The 19,476-nt window shown below is 46.3% G+C and overlaps 1 protein-coding gene across 1 annotated transcript in view; it reads right to left on the bottom strand.

The window, feature by feature from the left end:
• Positions 1–19,476, bottom strand: part of LOC103305755 (syntaxin-binding protein 4-like) — a 115,080-nt gene that overhangs the window by 36,546 nt on the left and 59,058 nt on the right. Inside the window, exons 6-11 of the mRNA XM_065559917.1 lie at positions 9,134–9,219; positions 8,286–8,412; positions 4,090–4,231; positions 3,756–3,862; positions 3,115–3,268; positions 1,599–1,671 (exon numbers count right to left, since the gene is read on the bottom strand). Of these exons, the coding sequence (XP_065415989.1) occupies positions 1,599–1,671; positions 3,115–3,268; positions 3,756–3,862; positions 4,090–4,231; positions 8,286–8,412; positions 9,134–9,219 (689 nt within the window). The remainder of the gene's footprint in view (positions 1–1,598; positions 1,672–3,114; positions 3,269–3,755; positions 3,863–4,089; positions 4,232–8,285; positions 8,413–9,133; positions 9,220–19,476) is intronic.

Genomic DNA, 19,476 nt, shown 5'->3' with positions numbered 1-19,476 from the left:
TTTTCAAAATTGGAAATGTTTCTAACCTGCTCTTATCTTAAATGGTAAGTCTCAAGCATCAGCCAGAAGAGAAACCTGCAAGGAGGGAGTCTTCTGTTCAAACCACAAAAATCATGTGAAAGCAAGAGGTATGTAGTCGTCTGTGAGCACAGAGGAAAATATAATTTGAAAGATGAGTATCTTCCTACATGTGAACCTCGAATGCTGAGACAATTATGACAGACTTACAAAGCCCCCTTGTTCTCTCCCATGATTTACAACTACCTCTTTGTGGATAGTTGGAGGCAAGCTATTTGGCTCAATGATCGTGGAATTGTGTTCCCATTTGGGGCCATGCTGTGCTTTGTAAGCAACACTGATTTATCTATTTTCTAATAGCAATTCAGCTTCCCAGGGCCATTCAGTCCCACCAGCAAGGCTGCCAGTTAGTGCTGACTGCAGTAAGGATATCTGGCCACTGGACTGATCCCAAAACCACATTTCACACAGCCTTTGGATAATTGCAGTGACGCTCCATCACTACCAACCCAACATAGAACCGCTGACCTAGAGCTGAAAGGCTCTATATCCCATTGCTAATCCCTTAAGACACTCAGTCACCCTGCAAAGGCCCCTGCTCCCAGAAACAAGCTGACATGGGGGTATCTAATGACTACTGAATAGAGCCCTACATTAATTGTACCATTGCCTTTAATCAATCCTAATGGACTGGACCCTGTCACTACACTATTAAACTCCACCTACACTGCTGTCAGGGCTGGCTCCAAGTTTTTTGCCACCCCAAGCAAAAAAATGTTCCCATGCCCCCACAGCCCCGCCCCAACTCCGCCCCTTCCCCACCCCATTCCAACCCCTTCCCCAAATCCCTGGCCCCGCCTCCTCCCCCAGGCGTGCCGCATTTCCCCTCCTACCCCTCCCTCCCTCCCAGGCAAGCCTGGGAGGGAGGGGGGAGAAGTGGAGCGGCGGCGCGCTCGGGGGAGGAGATGGAGGTGGAGTAGAGGTGAGCTGGGGGGGGGGGGGGAATGGTTCCTCTGCCCCCCCCCAGGGTTACTTTCTGCGGCCCTCCCCACACCCCCCACCGCCGCAGCTCACCTCCGCTCTGCCTGCTCCCCTGAGCGTGCCGCCGCCGCTCCGCTTCTCCCCCCTCCCTCCCTCCCTCCCAGGCTTGCCGCAAAACAGCTGATTCGCGCAGCAAGCCTGGGAGGGAGGGGAGAGAAGCGAAGCGGCGGCACGCTTGGGGGAGCAGGCAGCAGTGGAGAGGAGGTGAGCTGGGAGGGAGCGGTTCCTCTGCCGCCCCCCCCCCCCGGGTTACTTCCTGCAGCCCTCCCCGTGCCCCCCACCGCCGCAGCTCACCTCCGCTCAGGGCCGGCTCCCTGCTTTTTGCGCCCCAAGCAGGAAAAAAAAAAAGGAGCCAGAGTGCCACCCCTTGGAAAGTGCCGCCCCAAGCACGTGCTTGGAGCACTGGTGCCTAGAGCCATCCCTGACTGCTGTAGGTATTTAAAGCTTCATTTCATTACTTCGGATACTGAGGATCTGTGGACTAGATACCTTCGCCACCTACACAAACAGAGGAGATCGCAAGAAAGCATGTCTCTTACCTGATATTGTGAGCTCTGGGGGGCAAATGTCTGGGGATGGAGAAGGCACAGGAAAGAGATTTTCTTGTCTAGTCTAAAAAACAAAACAAAATAGCACAGAGGACAAAATGCTGAGCCCAGTCTGCCAGTGTAAGTGAAAAGCAAAAGTAGGGGAAAGAGCTCAATAGGTCCCAGTTGCTCCCTAAGGAATCAGACTGAACCATCTCTTGCGTGAAGCACCATGTGAACCTATTGTGCTAGAGAGAGAGCATGAACAATGATGATGAACCAAACAAGAGTCCTGTTTTGGAGTAAAAGGGGATTGTGTCAATAATAGTCCCAGAGGCCCAGATCTTCAAAAGTTTTGTGCGCCTAACTCCCACATTCATTACTGTGGGATCTAAGAATCTCCCAGATGATTACACACACAGGAGGCTAAACTGAAGTAACTTTACTGAGAGCAGTGGAATCACACCAAGGATGACCCGGCGTGTTGTAGCCACCGGGGTTTGTTTAAAATCCTACATATCCAAGACATCCATGGATTCTGAGGGAGTTTGGATCATCCTAGATGGGAGCAGTGATTTGAGCATTGGGCTGCTAAACTAAGGGTTGTGAGTTCAATTCTTGAGAGGGCCATTTAGGGATCTGGGGCAAAAATCTGTCTGGGGATTGGTCCCGCTTCAAACAGGGGGTTGGACTAGATGACCTCCTGAGGTCCCTTCCAATCCTGCTATTCTATGATCTTAAGGGCACCTCTAGTATTACCCAATGGACAGAAAGCAGAGCTATCTACAAGGACATGTTGGGATCAAATGCAGCAGGGACTCTCAACCTGGGGTCACAGAGCTGCAATCAGAATATTAAATGGGAAAGGGGTCCCAATTGGGTCTATGGTATGGAAAAGGGTGAGAACTGTGGAAATACAACACAACCAAAGCTAGGAGGTTACTTGGCAATGAATCAGTGCCCCATGCACAGTGATGACTGTTTACAAGCTCCTTCTATAACACTGGAGCTAGCCCTCACTGTAACCTGCCATGCTACATACTTAACCACATGACTCATTGATTTTGATGGGAGCTGCATGGCCAAATCTCCAAGTCACCTCTAGCTTCAGGAAATACAGTATAGTGCTGCGCCTCATGAGGAACGAGTGCTGACGGTGCAGAATTTGATGGTTGTTGAATGTGGGCAGGTATTCACTGAGTTACTGTCACCAATTGCTTTTTTCACTTGTGACTTCTGAAAACAGGTTTGAACCAGGACTCTGGAGATGAAAACACATCTCAGCGACCTTCAAACGCATCACTTCAATTGACTGATCCTTTGTCACCCCAAACCAGAAGAAACAATATCTCAGATGTAAAATACCCAACTCCATATGAGAGCAAACAGAGCCAAACAAGTCCACACTGCTGACTTTCCAAACAGCTAATCCGGAAAGATTATCACAGAGTCCCTAAAAACAGTAATCCGATTGGAGATGGAAATCATGGGGTCAGCCTCTGTGGTCTTATACTGAACTTCAACGTACCTCAGGTGACCTCACATGGACTTTCAACCTGCAAGAGTTAAGACCATTCCCCATGGCCTTAGGAGGTGGCAATTGGATGCTGTTATGAACTGAGAGTCCGGGATGTAACCGTCCCCTTCCAGGAATAAAGGCCACTTCTGTGTTTCCCTCATGTCTGAAAATAACCAAGTTTTGTTAGTGCTTAAAAACTACACATGCTTAAGGTTTCAGAACTTTCACAGGAATAGCTCTGTGGTCTTTCCTCTGAGCTAAGCTCATTAATTGCCTGTGTAACACGCAACAATATTACAGCTGTCTTCATCAGAGAGGCTTCTTATGAGAGCCCAAGTTCTGTTGCAGAATTTTGGGAAGGTCTGTGTGATGGAACACACTCATTGCAAAGCAATACAAAGACTGACAGGTTGGGAAGGACGCCTGCCATTCCTGATTATGAAGTGAGAAGCTCCATGTACTCAAGACCTCCTGAAGTATGAAGGTCTCCAATATGGGAGGTTCTTCTTGCACCTTAAGCTTAGAACTATGTGCAGGTCTCCTACCTAACACTCAGCAGATATCACAAGATATGGCCTTTATTGACAATAATAGGAAATGCTTTTTGTACCCAAGGAACTTATTCGCCTGGGCTGCTGGTGCATGCCTACCTGAATTTGGTTTTTGCAAGTATTTTTCTGGCCTCTTCATATGTGCTGCCCACCAAAGAGTCTTTATTGATGGCAATTAGCTGATCACCAGGCCGAAGCCGCCCATCCTAAACGAGGGAGACATCTGTGTACCATCAAGCTTTATCCACAAGGATTAGTTCATCAGAAAAAGAGTGACACTCTGCTCAAAGTATTCTCCTGCAATACACATCCTTATTACCCCACGCCATAGATTGTTCGCCCATCCCAATGAGAGCTCCTTCCGAACAGCTGGAGCTTTCAGGAAAGACTCCTGTTTCATAGGTCACAGAAGCCCTCCATGCTGTTGACTTACTCTGTAACAGTCCCCGTCTGGCATAAGCTCTTGAACATAAATCATGGGACCCTCTGGCCTGTTAGATCCGCCACTGATTGTCAACCCCAACCCAGAGGATTTTGCTATGGAGATGCACTGAATCCCTGATTCAACGGAGTAGCTGCAAGGAACAGAAGAGTTAGCAGAAGACACAACAGTGGTCAGTTTTATTCTATAGAGTCATCGAGTACATCTGTAATTACACAGTAGAGTAGCAAGTCACCACCACTGCTGAATGAAAAGTTCTACATTTGGTTTTGTTCCTAAATCTGCAATCTCCCTATCCTTCTCAACCTCTTCTCCCTCTGCCTCCTCTTTTCCTCCACTCTACCTGAAAATGGGAGTGCAGAAAACACTTATTAAAACCATTCTGAACCTCAAGAATACGTTTGATTTGAGTTTAGGACTAGAAACGGGTAAAGCTTCAGGTGCTTATAGGTGAGTGTGTGTGGGGGAGGAGTATTCACTACTTTTATGGGGATAAATGTTGTTACTGTTATTGTTGTTTATTTGTATTATGGTAGTTCTTAAGAACCCTAATTGAGGACCAGGGCTCATTGTGATCAGCACTGTCTGGACAAGTAATGAAGAAGAGATTCCCTACCCCAAACAGCTTACAATCTTCATGGTATGCAGCACACAACAGATGGATGAAACAGATCAGTGGGGTGGCAGTGGGATAGGCGGGGAGGGTAATAATAAAATGGAGTTCAGCAGAAAAGCCGAAGACATAGCCAGTTACTTGCCTAATCAATGCCAGGTGGGAATGATTTGTAGGCACGACAACAGAGGCAGGTTTGAGGGAGGGATTTAGAAGTGAATACTGTGGGTAGGTTGGTAAATATTGCTAGGGAGTTTTCCCTATGCGTGGGGGTCAGCATGGGACAAAGCATGGAGGTGCTGGAGCAGTAGGAAAGGCTGACATTACTGGAAGAGCAACAGTGGGCATCAACCACTTGATAAGGCCACTCATCCTTAGTAAATAAAGGCGGTAACTAACTGGTTCTCTCTCTTCTAAGATAAAGTCTTCTAACCACATCCATATAATAACCTGTAAGCAATCTGTCACATGAATGATCTTTTAATTTCCTGATAGCTCACAATACAATACGATGACTATGTGATCTGTTGAACTATGCAATCACCACAAGAGATAACAACTTCTCCATACTTCTAAACAGCCCCATCCCTTTAAACTCGTGGCTGTCATACAACCTGGGGAACACAGAATATTGCGAAGAGTGTGGGCGTGTCATATTTGTATAACAAAGGAAACTTCTAAAAGAAATCTTTTCAGGAAATAAGATGCCATAGAACATAGTGGTTAAAAAAAAGCACATCCGTTGCACTATCTGGGAAGAGATGAGGAAGAGAATAAACCATACATTGCAGATGTTAGTCCTGTTGCTTAGTGCACAGCTGGAAGATGTCCAGCTGCCGGGGTGATGAGTGCAGCATAAGGGCCTGTACAGAATAGGAGGAGTCACTACTTTGTAAGAGTCAAGATTATACCATAGATAGTTGCACACATGCTCATAATCTCCAAGATCTGAGATTTCAAGTGGTCTGAATGCTGGTGTTTCTTATAGGTGGCTATTTCATGCCTGCCTACCCTCTTCTACATCCCTCAAGTGGAGATAGGGTGACCAAATAGCAAGTGTGAAAAATCGGGACAAGGGATAATAGGCATCTATATAAGACAAAGCCCCATATATGGGGACTGTCCCTATAAAATCAGGACATCTGGTCACCCTAGGTGGAGACTAGCAGAACTTTTGCTTTATCGGTTGCTGAACACTGTTTTACTGGACACCTCCATCATGCACATACGTGAGTACCAAACCAGGTCACCTCCTGTCTATGCTGTGCGGTAAACAGGGTTACTTGTGGAGCGAGGCGGTCTAGATGGCTGCCAAATAGATGAGCAGTTCTCTCCTCTGTATGGATGTCTCCAGGCATGAGTCCGTTTATCCAAGCAGCTTAAAGCCTTCTGTGCCAAATATTTGTCCTCTGCAAATCCCTAATAAAGAGCTGATATTGGGCACATTGTGGAGTTCACCTGCTAAGTGGATTTTCTGTGTCTGAACTAAGGGGCTGGTTTTCCTCTCATGGGGGTGGGTGGCCACTCCAGTCATGGGAATTACCCCTGATTTACACTAGCGCAAGGAAGAAAAGCAGCAGGGCCTAAGCTGAGATGCCACACTCGAAGTACCAATGTTAATGCAAACCTTAACGGTGCCAGTCACTCCTATAGGTGGAGCCGGCAGCAGAGCCCTCCCTGCACATAGCAGACCCTGGTTTTTGTACTTTACAAAATAGGAAGCTTGGAACTAAAACATATACACACAACACAAAGTGCCACACTCCATAGAAATAAAAGGCCTGGTTCTCCATTCCCTAGCCCCTTGTGCAGCCATTTCCTCTCCCTCCCCCCAGCGCAGAGCAGGTGTGAAATGCTGCCAGGTCAGAAGGGTAGCACTGCCATTGATTTTGCACTGGTGGAAATGTCTGCCCGAGGGTGGGGCAATGGATCATGAGGCCATGATCTGCCGAAAACAGCCGTAGCCTTGCAGGCCGTCTCCACCAAGGGCATGTTTGTAAAAGACGTGCCATGTTGGCCTCTCAGACATCTGTAAGCCTTGGGCTCTCCCTCACCTTTAAAGGGATGCAAATGGAGTACGTGCAGTCTGTAGGTCCCTCCTGCCTATAGCACAGTAGGCTAAGTTTTCTGGGGCGGTGGCTGTGCTCTGTGTTTGCACAATGGGGTCCTGGTCCATGACTGGGGTTCCTAGGGGCTACCGTAATACAAGTGATAAATAATAATATTAAAAACAACATAGAGTGCGACAGTATGAAAGACACCAAATGACTGCTTATCCATCCTCCAGTACATGAGCAGATACAGTCAATGTATCCAAAGACAATACTGGGGCCTGATCTGCACTAGAAAATTAAGTTGGTTTAACTCTGTCGGTCAGCTGTGTGAAAAATACACGCCCCTGAGCACTGTGCTTAAACTGTCCTAAGTCCCCGTGTACACAATGCTAGGTCGACAGAAGAATTCTTCTGTCAACCTAGCTACTGCCTCTGGGGGAGGTGGATTCCCTACGCCAATGGGAGAACCCTCCCATCCCGGTAGGTAGCGTCTATGCTGAAGCGCTGCAGTGGCGCAGCTGTGCTCCTGGAGCATTCTAAGCGCAGACAAGCCCTGCATATTAGAGGATAGTTTTAAAGAGAAAGAGGGAAAGAGAGAAGGCGACTATCGATCTGGGGTTCTTCAATTTTGAGGAGCCCAAGTTGAGACCTCTTTAAAGGGCCTGATTTTTAGAGGGCGGGAGCGCTGCACTTTATGAAAATAAGGCCCTTTCAGGTGTCTCAGGTTGTGCCCCCCAAACCACTAGATGGCTTTGAGAGACAAGGTGGGTGAGGTAATATCTTTTATTGGGCCAACTTCTGTTGGTGAGAAAGAGAAGCTTTCGAGCCACACGCAGAGCTCTTCTTCGGGTCTGTGTAGCTCAAAAGCTTGTCTCTCTCACCAACAGAAGTTGGTCTAATAAAAGATATTACCTCACCCAAATATCCTGGGACCAACACGGCTACAGCTACACTGCATAGACAACTTCGACACTTTTTTGGCAATGGGGCCCTCTCGAGGTCTATAAGCACTACAGCAATACAAATAATGTTCTAGAAACAGACAGACAAGCCTGCAGACTTTATGAGTTGATGCCTGTGTAACTTAGAGCCGGTTTCCTTGTCCCATTAATATTTTTGAGAGTTTTAAATTTCTTACCATTCAAAATTGGGACAAAAAGTCCAAATTTCAAAAAATTTCATGAATCAAAGTACCAAAAAGTTTTTAGTTTGGGTCAATTGAAACATGTAATTTCAAAATTCTTCAATTTGATTTCTACCTTTTTTCTTTTTAAAAAACTTTCAAAATCTAAATCGCTTAAATTTCACAATGAAAAGTCATTTTGAACTGGGAAACAGAATTTTTCATTTAGAAAGTGGCCAAAAAATACATTTTGACAATTTCAGAGTTTTCCAACATATTTTTCCAACATTGTGAGATTGATTGGTTTTGCTGTCGACAAATCAGAATTTTCCAATGAAAAAAAAATGTAACTGAAAAATTCCTAAAGAGCTCTAGTGTTGAGTAATATGGTACATACTGCGAGCTTGAGTGTGGGGAATGAGCCGAGTTTCCAATGAGTGGGCCATGAGAATTTGCAGGGCTCAGCAGCAGAGGACTCTGGGAACGTGACGAAGACCCCGAGGATGTACTTTCCAAATATCTACCTAAAGGACAAAATAAGACAGTCCAGATAATGAAAGTATTTTCCCCCCTTACTCCTTCCCAGCTGTCCCTGCTACATAATCAAGAATTAAAACAGCTTTCATGGTTCTTTACCTGGAGGCAGAAATACCTACCATTGACGTTAATGATATCAGTATATTTCTAAACTAATTAACAGAGTTTTACCTTCTCACCACAAATTCCAACCTGTGATTGTGGTAATTAACAACAAATACCACCATGTTACAGTGTCACATGCTTCTTCCCAAAAAGACGCAGCGGAGTGCTCCAGCGAGCAAACGACTGAACTAGTAGCCAGGAGACCTGGGTTCTAGTCCGACCTCTGCCACTGACTTCTTGTGTTGGTCACTGAATTGAACAAGCCACTTCAGTGCTCTTGCCTCAGTTTCAAAAGGTGTAAAATGGGGACAGTAGTACTCACCCTCTTTCTAAAACACTTTGAGGTCCACTGTTGAAAATTGCTTTACAAGAACTAGGCGTTATTATAAGTTACTAGCACAATATTTTCCTTAGTTGTTGCACATTGAAGGTGGAGTTAAGGGAGCTGGAGAAGTGTTAGATACCAACTAATCCTCTCTTGTTTCACTCAAGGAAATTGTCTCTCTCTCTCTCTTTTAGTATCCATGATTGGGCTGACATTTTCTGCACTGTGCCCCTCAAGCAGCCAAGATGCAGTTCAGCGTCCAGAGGGTCAATACTCACTGCCGCCGTGGTGAACAGGAGAACTCCGTGCCGATTCTGTGTTGCTATGAGATCCAAACTTTTCCAGCAGCTCAGAGAACTCTCTCCTGAAAGACAAGGCCCAGCAGATTCACTTAGTCTCTCAGTACACTTCTGCATGGATTTACAATGCAAACAAGGCCTATAATGTTTATTCCATACTAACCAGTTTGTGGGCTTAATTCCCTCGCGCGCTGGAGCTCAGCTTGGGGCAGGGTGAGGCATTAGGAACCAGATACAGCTCACAGGTAGTCCCAATGTAAATCAGAGCAGTTTCCAAGCAACTCAAGCTTGTGCCGCTGATTTAGAATCCATAATCAAACTCACACCAGTAGAAAATCCTTTTGGTAAAGTGGAACTTTTGCATGCCCCATACTGTGTGTTAGGGGGTTGGAGGCAGAGGCCGGCTGCAGTGCAGATGCATCAGCAGTGAATTCCCTACACCGGAGGAATTCTCTGCTTCGGATTTGCAGCTGAATTATGGCCCCTTCTATGCCCCTTTTCATCCCACAGTCTTCAAGCACTTCATGAATGTTAATAAAGCTTCCCGACATCCCTCTCAGGTATTACTCACGCAGTAACACAGACTGGTAAATTGAAGCGCAAAGTAGTTGTGTATTTTGTCCATTGTGAGGGATGAGGCTAGAACCCATGAGTCCTGGCACCCAGCCCTGGGCTTTAACCATTGGGTCAGAATGCCTCTTGTGGACTAGCCCAGGATAATTCCATCTCCAACCATCAGCCTAATTTGACATACAAGTTGAACACTGACTATTAAGGGGAGTTGTAACTAAGCAAAAAAAAAAATTTTTTTTAATACACATTGGCCATCTGTGGGTCTTTTCATAATAGTAAAAGAAATGCAAATAACTGTCAAATATACCAGCTCAAATTGTGAAATTATCATCCTTGGAATTGTGGCTATTTTACATGTTTTCAAACCACCCCCCTTGACTACCCTGCTGTAATTCATACATAGAGAGGAGGAAGCTTAAAGCCAACAATTTAACTTAAAAGAACAAGTTGTGAGCATGATACAGATGGTGGGTAACACTTAGGGATTATAGACAGGGCATTAGAATGTGGGGGCCAAAATATTATGGGATGGGACTCTTCCATTCAGTTTCGGGCACCAAGTTGTTTACCTGCCTATAGTAATAAATGTAGTAAATCCTATTTGTTATGTTCATGGCATACAAACAGAGAAGTGAAATAAACAACATAAGATAAACTGCAACCTTCTGTCAAGAGTAACTGCTTTATTTTTCAGAATTCAGAATGATAACCCAAAAGCAGAGAGAGACAAAACAGCCTGCTCCCTGAAACAGAGAGGCCCAACTCACCTCACCTTATTCTAGACTGACTGTTTCCCTACAGAGCCCCATGGCCTAAAAGCAGGACCAGGAATACCCCTCCCCACCTTAAAAGGATAGCTTGCAAGTCTAACACAGTCTTCAAAATGCCACATCGCTCATCAAGCATCAGAAAAATATTCATTATTTTAAAAATTCTCCTACTGCAGTTGCTGCTGTTGGTCTGTTACCTCTCATTTTGCTATCAAAAGCTCCTCTTTTTGATCACTAGCGATAAAGGCCAATGCAACAGGGGGGAAACCAGAACCTATTCCACAAATGGCACTAAGACTGACATAGTTTTTTAAATGGGAGGATTAGATACCGGGAAGGAGGAGAAGTGAGACACAACAGAGGGAGAAAGGTGAAGAAAATCAGAGGTGACTTGGACCCAAATATCTCCAGACTTTAGGGGAGTTCTAGCTCAGATCTGGATCCCACATTGTGGCTTGTACCCACTTCTAAAGAAAATAAATACGGACAATGGTGGGAAAAAGGGAGTGGGCCCGTTATTCTCCTTTCCTCTCCTTGCCTCTTTCTCCACCAATGGTGTCCCTTCAGCCTGCACAGCTCAGACAGGAGTCTGTTGGTGAGCATCTGGTACTTATGCTGCTGCTGAGGTGTGACAGAATGGATACTTGCCATCAAGTAAGGTGGCATTCCACTCCCCACTTTCACATTAGAGACACCAGGGTGCTGCCCAAGGAGGACCAGAGGCTAGTCCCTTTTGAGTCCATCAATGGCACCTGTAATTGTCTAGAGCAGTTGTTACGGAACAATTGTAAGCTCAGGCTATACTCCTGGTAAGTGCTGGCCTGGGAACTGAGATATCAAGCCCAGGAAAGCAGAGCTCTCCAGAAGGCCACGGGGCCAACCTCAGAGAGGTGACAAGCGCACACATCAAGGCAGGTTGATGGGAAAGATACATGGCAGCTGATGAGAGAACAGCATTTTCTCAGGCGGTGGCTCCTTACAACACAGCAGCTATCAGAGTGAGCATCAATTTCCATCAACTCTGTTGGGACAAATCTCACTTTAATATCATTTCCAGTAAAACCCTTCATCTTCCCATCGCTCGCTCATAATCCCGTATCACTGCTGAGTTATGCCGCGACGAAAGCCAGGCTGCAGCTGAGACTCTGTGAGCCTTCCATTCGCTGTCTCCTCCTTTTCCTGGGCGGGACTCTTCACCCCCCCCCTTCAGCTCACTCCATTACTGCATGGACTAGCAACCCCAGGGCATACCCACGTCCCCAACAGGCTTGTGCACAGGCAGCTAGCTTACGCTGAAGCCCATATTACCGCGTCTTCACTGCTCTTGTCCCCACACTGAATAGGTTAAAGCTAGCAAGCTACAGTCAGATCTTGGTTTGCTGTGTAGGTGTACCTATTGTCTCTCCCATCCCATGCCTAACTCCACAGCCTAGTGCAGCTAGAGCTACAAGTTTCCTGTGATTTTGGGTTGTTGCATTTAAAGCATTCCCATTCTGAACTATCTCAACCTCAGTAGTAACATGGCTGTCACAGGGGAGCTGGTCCTCTGAGTAGACCAGGCCCAGCTCCACTGTGTCAGAGCAGGTGGGACCAACCGAGCCAATTAAAAGAGGTGGGCTAAAAAGGCTTGTCAGAGGGTAGACTCTGTCTTGGGTGAGGAACCACGGAGGAGTGGAGCTAAGTCTGGTGGTGGGTCCCTGGAACAAGGGTCCAGCTGCTCAGGGAGGTAGCCCTCAGGCTGGGGTCCCAAAAGGGGAGCAGAGCTGGCTCTGGAGAAGGGAGCTGGCTGGAACAAGGAAGCTGCAAGAAGCAGGATTACCAGAGACCCCTGGGAGAGGAGGCTGGGAAACCCTAGGACAAAGGGTGAGCTAAGGAGCTGATTTTGTCTATTAGCTGCTTATGTTTGGACAAATAAACCTTTTTAAAGCAGACTGCGGATGGCAGTGAGTGCTTGTGAAGCTGGGGAGACACCCTGCCAGGTCACAGTGGCCTTGTACACGACTATTGTTACTGATTTGGAATCGGCCAAGTCAGGACACTGGCACTAAGGCTAGCTCAATGCAATTCCCCATTAGATCTGGGGAAAACACTGCAACTGTGAGCAAATGGTCGGATCTTTACGAAAAATCTCTGAAATCATGTGAGTTTTCACTCAAAAGAGACCATCTTTCAGTGAAAACCAGCAAATGGGCTACTTCCTTTTGTTCCTTTTTTTTTCAGGTTCCAGCTTTGAAACTTCAAAATGCAAAATGTTATTCTGATGAAGAAGAGTTCAAGAGAGAAGAAGAGAAAGTGAAACAGGTGAACTCTCAAAACTGTATTTGTTGCAGTGCAAAAATCCCATGCGAGAAATGGTGCAAAGCCTTTAAAACCTCTCAAAATGAAACAATGACAGATTCTTCCCTCGTCTCCAACCCCCAAAATATTTTAAGTCAGTTTTGCACCACCTTAATTCTCACAACCGAGGAGGTTTGGTCATAGCTCTAGCAACCAACTCAACAAGCCATTTGCTCAGAAGTCTCTAACTACTGGAGTTATTGACTGAATGGATCGTGATTCACTGGACACCTGCAGTTACAGGACTGGATTCTGCAAAAAAATTATGCATGAGTAACTTCCTCAGGGTAGTAGCTCTATTGTTTTCAATTAAATTTACTCACACACGTGACTATTTGCAGGACTGAGCTGTTTTTTCAGGCTGCTGGGTGAGATCTGGTGAGCAGCCTCCCTTACTTTCTGAATCATGGGTGTTAGGATCTAATGCACTGAATTTTGATCAGTGTTGTAATGCGAGTTAATTTCCAGTGATTATTTAGCTAGAGAAAGCTGGTTCACTGTACTCGTCTGTATTTACATATTCCCCTCAATTGTACTTAGAGCCTCAGGGATCCATTTATTGGAAAAAATAATACCATTTCCACAGTAGTTCAATCAATGGAATATGACCAGATGAGCAGATCTCATTATTTTAGCCCTACCCCACAAACAAATTTACGTGCTGGCAAACTATTCGTGACATATAATCCTATTTTTGATTTTACCCCTTTTTCCAATTAACAAATCCCAAGCTCTGTGAAGATAAGCCATTATGTGCCCAATAGTTTGGATGAATAATTTTCAGCCTGTAAACTGTTTGCAAACCATCCACTCCAATCTGTTGCTATTGGCGTGAGATGACCGAACACCTAAGTCACATGGTATTGTCTGGGCTCCTTGCTCGGAGAACAGCTATTGCAGGCCTCAATTCAGCAAAGCATTTAAGCACATGCTTAAAATCCCATTGAGGTAAATAATCAACAGCAAGTAATGCATTTTCTGGTATGACTCTTCAGACAGATGATTTTGTGCTAAACTTCATGACGCTTGGGAGATTTGCAAGTGCACAGATATTGTCCGCATACTGACTAATGAATAATCTGACTCCAGGAATCCAAGCCAACCTTGCTCAGTGCCTTCAGGCACAAATAGGTTAAAATTATATATATATATATATCTTCAATTTTTTTAGTTTGATTTACTGTTTGACCAGCTCTAGTATGAAAATACTTAATCTTATCAGGTTCCGGTGGAAATTAAATGTCCAGCCTTATTTAACTAACAGAGGGCTGAAATAGGGGGACTTTCCCTTTAATAATGTACTCCCAGCCCAACCCCTCCCCCTCCACCCTTTTTCACTAAGGATACTAAAATCTAAGATAACAGAAGTGTCCTTGTTACAGAGCCCTGAAACTTGTACAGACCCCTCGAGTGGAGTCAGATCAGAGGGGATGCACAGCAGCAGCCAGCTGCAGGCCGACTTTGCTACAGATTAAGCAGCAGGAGGCCAATCTTTCTGCAGAATATTGTTGTTTTATCCCATAATACCTTTTTGTGATGCCCTTGTGTTCTGGGGAGAACAAAGGGTGAGTCCTACGTCAAAGGTTACATGAGAGCACAGTGGCTGGAAACTTCACCCTCTGCTCCACAGATGGGAAAAAAGAGATTGGGAAACTAAATAAAACCCTCGAATTAATAGCTTGTCTCTATAAATAAAGCCTATGAGACACCAGGAACTAGACATTCAGAGCACTGAAAGCCTGATGCATGCTTAAAGCAGCAATCTGCACGTACACTGATTTTCAGCTACCCCACGTCACCAACTGTTGTGATTTTACTGTGAGTCCTGTGATATTCAGTGTTATTCTTAGAGCCCCAGCTCCCGGAGTCACAAGAATTTCATTTTTGAAAAAGTGAGTTTCTAGCTAATCCTCACATTCATTATTCACCAGCTTTAAAATGCTTCAGTCATCCAGTCAGGTAGCAGAAACAATAGCATGTAACCTAAGTGATACTATTAGTCATAATGTATTAATGTTATAAGAATTCTGGGTCTGATTCTCATTTTCTCTAAGGCACCAAAGTGGTGTAAGGGGGCCCTTGTGGAAACCAGAATCAGGCTCCCTGTGTTCCCCAGAGATTGGCTGAGTCATTCTCAGAGCCCGACAGCTGATGTAAAAAGGGCCAACATGCTGAGCGGGTCACTGACCGTGGTTGCATCTGCGTCAGTGACCGCTTCTGACAGCAAAGTGCAGAGAAGGATGATTACTTCTCAGAGCTCAAGGACGTCGCCAAAAGATCATGTGGGATAAAATAAATAAATAAATAAGCACACATAAAAACCCTTCCCCCCTCCTGCATCCCTTTTAATCTTGGAGATATGTATTCATGTATTAAACATTTTGTGAGGCGATTATGTAAGCGAAATCTCTGCAAATCTTTAAAAAAAAATTAAACTGATTACTGCCCAACTCTCCCTCTGGATAACCTTTGGCAGATTTAGCAGATAACCAAGAGCAAATGAAGACCAAATAAATTGCTTCAAGTTTGGTTGCCATGGACGTCTGCGTCCTATCAGTTTACAGCAATCTATTTCCTGGGGTGGTTGGAGGCACCGTTGACAGCTGCACGAAGGAGCCGTAGCCTCAGACAAAGCCATGCACACACACACACACATATATGTATATATTTAGAAACATCTGCTGCAATTTAAGATATTAGTAACATGCCTGAGCAGCTTGAAGCAGACGAACAAGGGTAATGGCAGATTACTTGCCCCCAGGGGCACTGGCTTAGAAACAAACTGATTGTCACAATAACTATGATGAACACCTCCTTCTAACCTGCCCAGAGGAGCCAAGCTGGGTTATCCCCTGCTGTGTCTGGCTATGGTGCTCATCACATAGAGCACACAGTGTGAGGAGCCCACTGGGGCCTGTTCAGGTGTTTCCACCATCCAATGTAGATGTTATCTTTGTCGCTCCCCAAGTATGGGTAATTGCCTAGAGCAGGGGTGGCCAACCTGAGCCTGCAAAAGAGCCAGAATTTACCAATGTACATTGCCAAAGTGCCACAGTAATACGTCAGCAGCCCCCACATCAGTTCCCCCTCCCCGGCACCCAGCACCTCCCACCCACCGGCAACCCCACCAATCAGCGCCTCCCCCTCCCTCCCCGCACCTCCCGCTCAGCTGTTTTGTGGCGTGCAGGAGGCTTTGGGAGGGAAGGGGAAGGAGTGAGGGCATGGCAGGCTCAGGGGAAGGGCCCTGTGGCAGAGCTAGGGGTTGAGCAGTGAGCACCCCCAGCACATTGGAAAGTTGGCGCCTGTAGCTCCAGCCCCAGAGTTGGTGCCTCTACAGGGAGCCGCATTTTAACTTCTGAAGAGCCGCATGTGGCTCCGGAGCCACAAGTTGGCCACTCCTGGCCCAGAGCTAGCTTCTGACTTTGTATCTGCATAAGGGACGAGGGGTGACTGAGAACCATCCACCTCTAGACTTAGGTCTGGGCGTGTAGGAATAAGCAGGGCTATTCGCCAGTTTCCTACCTGCTCCAGGAAGGGAGTGGCCTTGGCTCCACTTCCCTCTTCTCACTGGCCAGAGTCACTGAGCCAGCCCAGGGGGAAGGGCAGAGATAGCAATTTACTGCTGGATTAGGAAGAAAAATGTACGGGTGTTCAGGCTCAGCCAGGATACGAACTGAGGGAAAAAAGACGTTTAGTCCAAGTTTCCCAGAGCCACCTCCATCAAAACAATGACAGATGCTGCAATCCAGAAATAAAATACTTTGGCAAGGCCGCCTCCTTGGCAATCCAAAACCAAGCCAACTCTCCCCTGCTGCTTCAGTAATGGCAAAGAGGGAAACATTTCTGGCAGATGAACATCTGCACAAACGCCTGCTGAATTCCTTTGTCAATTCCACTAAGCTGTGGGTGTTTTCCCTGGGTTCAGTCCCTAGGCAGTCCCAGCAGCCAGCCAAGAGCTTCCCTTGCTCCCCTGGTTCCGCCCAGTACTGAGCTGTCCATGGTCCTGCTGCTCTTTCACCCAGCCAGGAACACAGTCTTCTCTCCTCCAGCGGCAGGCAGCAACTGAGTGTCTCTAACCCTGCAGCTCCTTTTATGTGATTCTGCTGGACCCTGATTGGCTGCTTCCTCACAACTACTCCAGGCCACTTGGAGGGCTTCTCTTCTGCTCCTCTCTAGGACAGGGTGTGGCAGAACTCTGATGCTTCCAGCAGGGGTTCTCTGGGCCTAATCTACTCCATCACAAATCCCAAAATCAATCTATGGTTAATTAATGAAATGACAGTTTTAAACACTAACTCACTTTACAAAATAAAGGCCTGGTCCAATCAGTGGAAAGACTCTCCTTGACCTCCATGGGCTTGCAGTCAGGCTCTTTGAGCAGCATGGCACTGGTAAAATTATATGATGTTTATCTGTCTGGGATTTTGTGGCTTAGCCTTTTTTTGTAGCCTTGAATCCAAGGGTAACGACTGAATAAAGCCAAAGGATCCAGATGACTAACTTCCCAGACGTTACTGTCAGATCATTTCCCACATTTTGGATGGGCCTTTCCACCCAAAGAGAAAGCAGGGATCCTTATCTGAGATACGAATTGTCCTCTTCAGCGACGGATGTATGCTCAAAACAATTTGAGATGTCTTCTCATTTGAGCAGAGGTTGTCATCCTTCCCTTTGCATCATAATGCAGCATTTTCTCTCTCATGAGGACCGAGATAAAGTAGAGACAGGCCCAAGCAGAAAACCCAGTTGCAAACACCTCTAACTTGAAAGCTTGGATCAGGTTTTGAACATCATGGCTCAGGTTCATGCCTGGTGCTTCCCTCAGAGAAGTTCTCAGCTTTGTATTGGCTGCTGGCTGAGCTGTCAGACTTGTATCAACTCCCTACCACTCATCTCCCGTTCCTAGTGTTTCCAAGATGAAGGCTTAGTCTTAAGCATCTATCATCTTCTCACCTTCCAACTTCACTTAGGATCAAATCTTGCCTCCATAAAAGTCAATTGGTGGGTCAGGATTTCACCCTAGGACAAAGACCCACTGATGTCCATAGTGCAGGATCAGGCCTTTGTTACACTTTAACTATAGACTTTCTGTTTACAGCCCAGGTGCACAGGAATTCCTTGGGAACAACACAGTCAAGCTTTCTTCCTTGGCCTAAGCACCTTGGCTCGATGCTGAGATTAACCAAGATGTGCAGCTCTGGCTGGGAAACAGCAAACCAAAACTAGGGCTCAGAATACACTGGCCTGCTTCGTTTCTCAAAACCAACATTGATACAGAATGCCTATTTGTACAGATTTCATTTATTAAGATCCAATAAGAGATTATAGTATCAGCAACTAAGCAGATATGCAGTCATCCCAGCTTTTGGCTCCTGGCCGGGTGGCAAAGTACTATTTATTTTTTTTGCTTCTTTACAAAAAAGAGAGCGCAGCATAGCTGTCACACTCATTAAAGTGCAACCAGACAGGCTTCAGCCATCGCTGAAGGGTATTAAAGATGTGTCCCGATGGCTTATTGCCAGCGTTCAGGTGAACATCCCATTCAAAGCAACAGTCCAAAGCTCTTATGTAGCCAGCTGAGTCTCCTGTTTGTGCTAAGCACGTGCAATTGAGATAGTCCAATTTACTTGTGCTGTCCTGTCCACCTGGCCGCCTTATGTATAAATGACATTTTATGTACGTCTCCTGGCTCCCTACGCAACTCCAACACTTTTCCAGGACACTCAGTAGCGCTGTTTCCCTCTTGGTCTGATGAGATTTGGGACTTGAGAAGCTTTCAGAAGTGATCATGAGGGGCAAAACAAGTAGTCTTACAGCTTATCAACAAATGGCTGAGACCCAGAGGAGAAAATTAAAATCTCAGAGGACAGGAAAATATAGACGAGAAATATGAACTATTCTGAAGGGCTCTGTCCTTGGCCCACTCCTCTTTGCCCTCTGCATCCTCTCTCTAGGTGACTGTAGCTACCCCCATGGCTTAAGCTACCATCTTTAAGCCAATCATTCACAAACCAACCTGTCCACTGACACCTCATTTTGGATGTCTCACCATCAGCTTCAATCTAACTAGGCCAACTCCTAACCATCCCTCCCACCACACCCACAGAAAGCAAGATCTTCAGGGGAAGCAACTGGCAGAGGGGATCTGGGAAGAAGCTAACCTCCCCCTCTGGAAACAGAAGTTTCCTCCTGGAGGAGGTAGCTGACTGCTTCTCAGACCCTCCCACAGCAGTTGGACTGTGGACACCTACATCAGTTCTGCACATGCATTTAGAAGATAAAGGGCAAATCCTGCTGTCCTCTTCCTGGGCTCAGAGGGCCTATGATGTAACAGAACCAGAGCTGTTCCACAGCCCAGACAGGGAAGGATTTGAGGAATCAATTTAGGCATCAGTACACCATGCAACACAGATCTGGAGGGGATTCCTATGCTCCATCCTAAAGGGGGAGGACGTAGAAGTGAGGTTGCTACCACACAGTTCCACAGCCTGCTCCCCCCGGGAAGGGGCCAAGACCAGGTAGTGGCCATGAAAGCTACTGCAGCGATAGTAGTGACTCCTGAGGAAGAGCCCAATGGCCCAAGGGGTGGAGCAGCGTTTCCTCCACAGACCTAGCACACAGCCCATTTCCCTGGGGCTGGGG

The sequence above is a fragment of the Chrysemys picta genome, chromosome 10, assembly GCF_011386835.1.
Source record: "Chrysemys picta bellii isolate R12L10 chromosome 10, ASM1138683v2, whole genome shotgun sequence".
In the NCBI taxonomy this organism is placed as follows: Eukaryota; Metazoa; Chordata; order Testudines; family Emydidae; genus Chrysemys; species Chrysemys picta.
The sequence above is the reverse complement of the archived record's forward strand: the minus strand, read 5'-3'. Positions and strand labels throughout refer to the sequence as shown.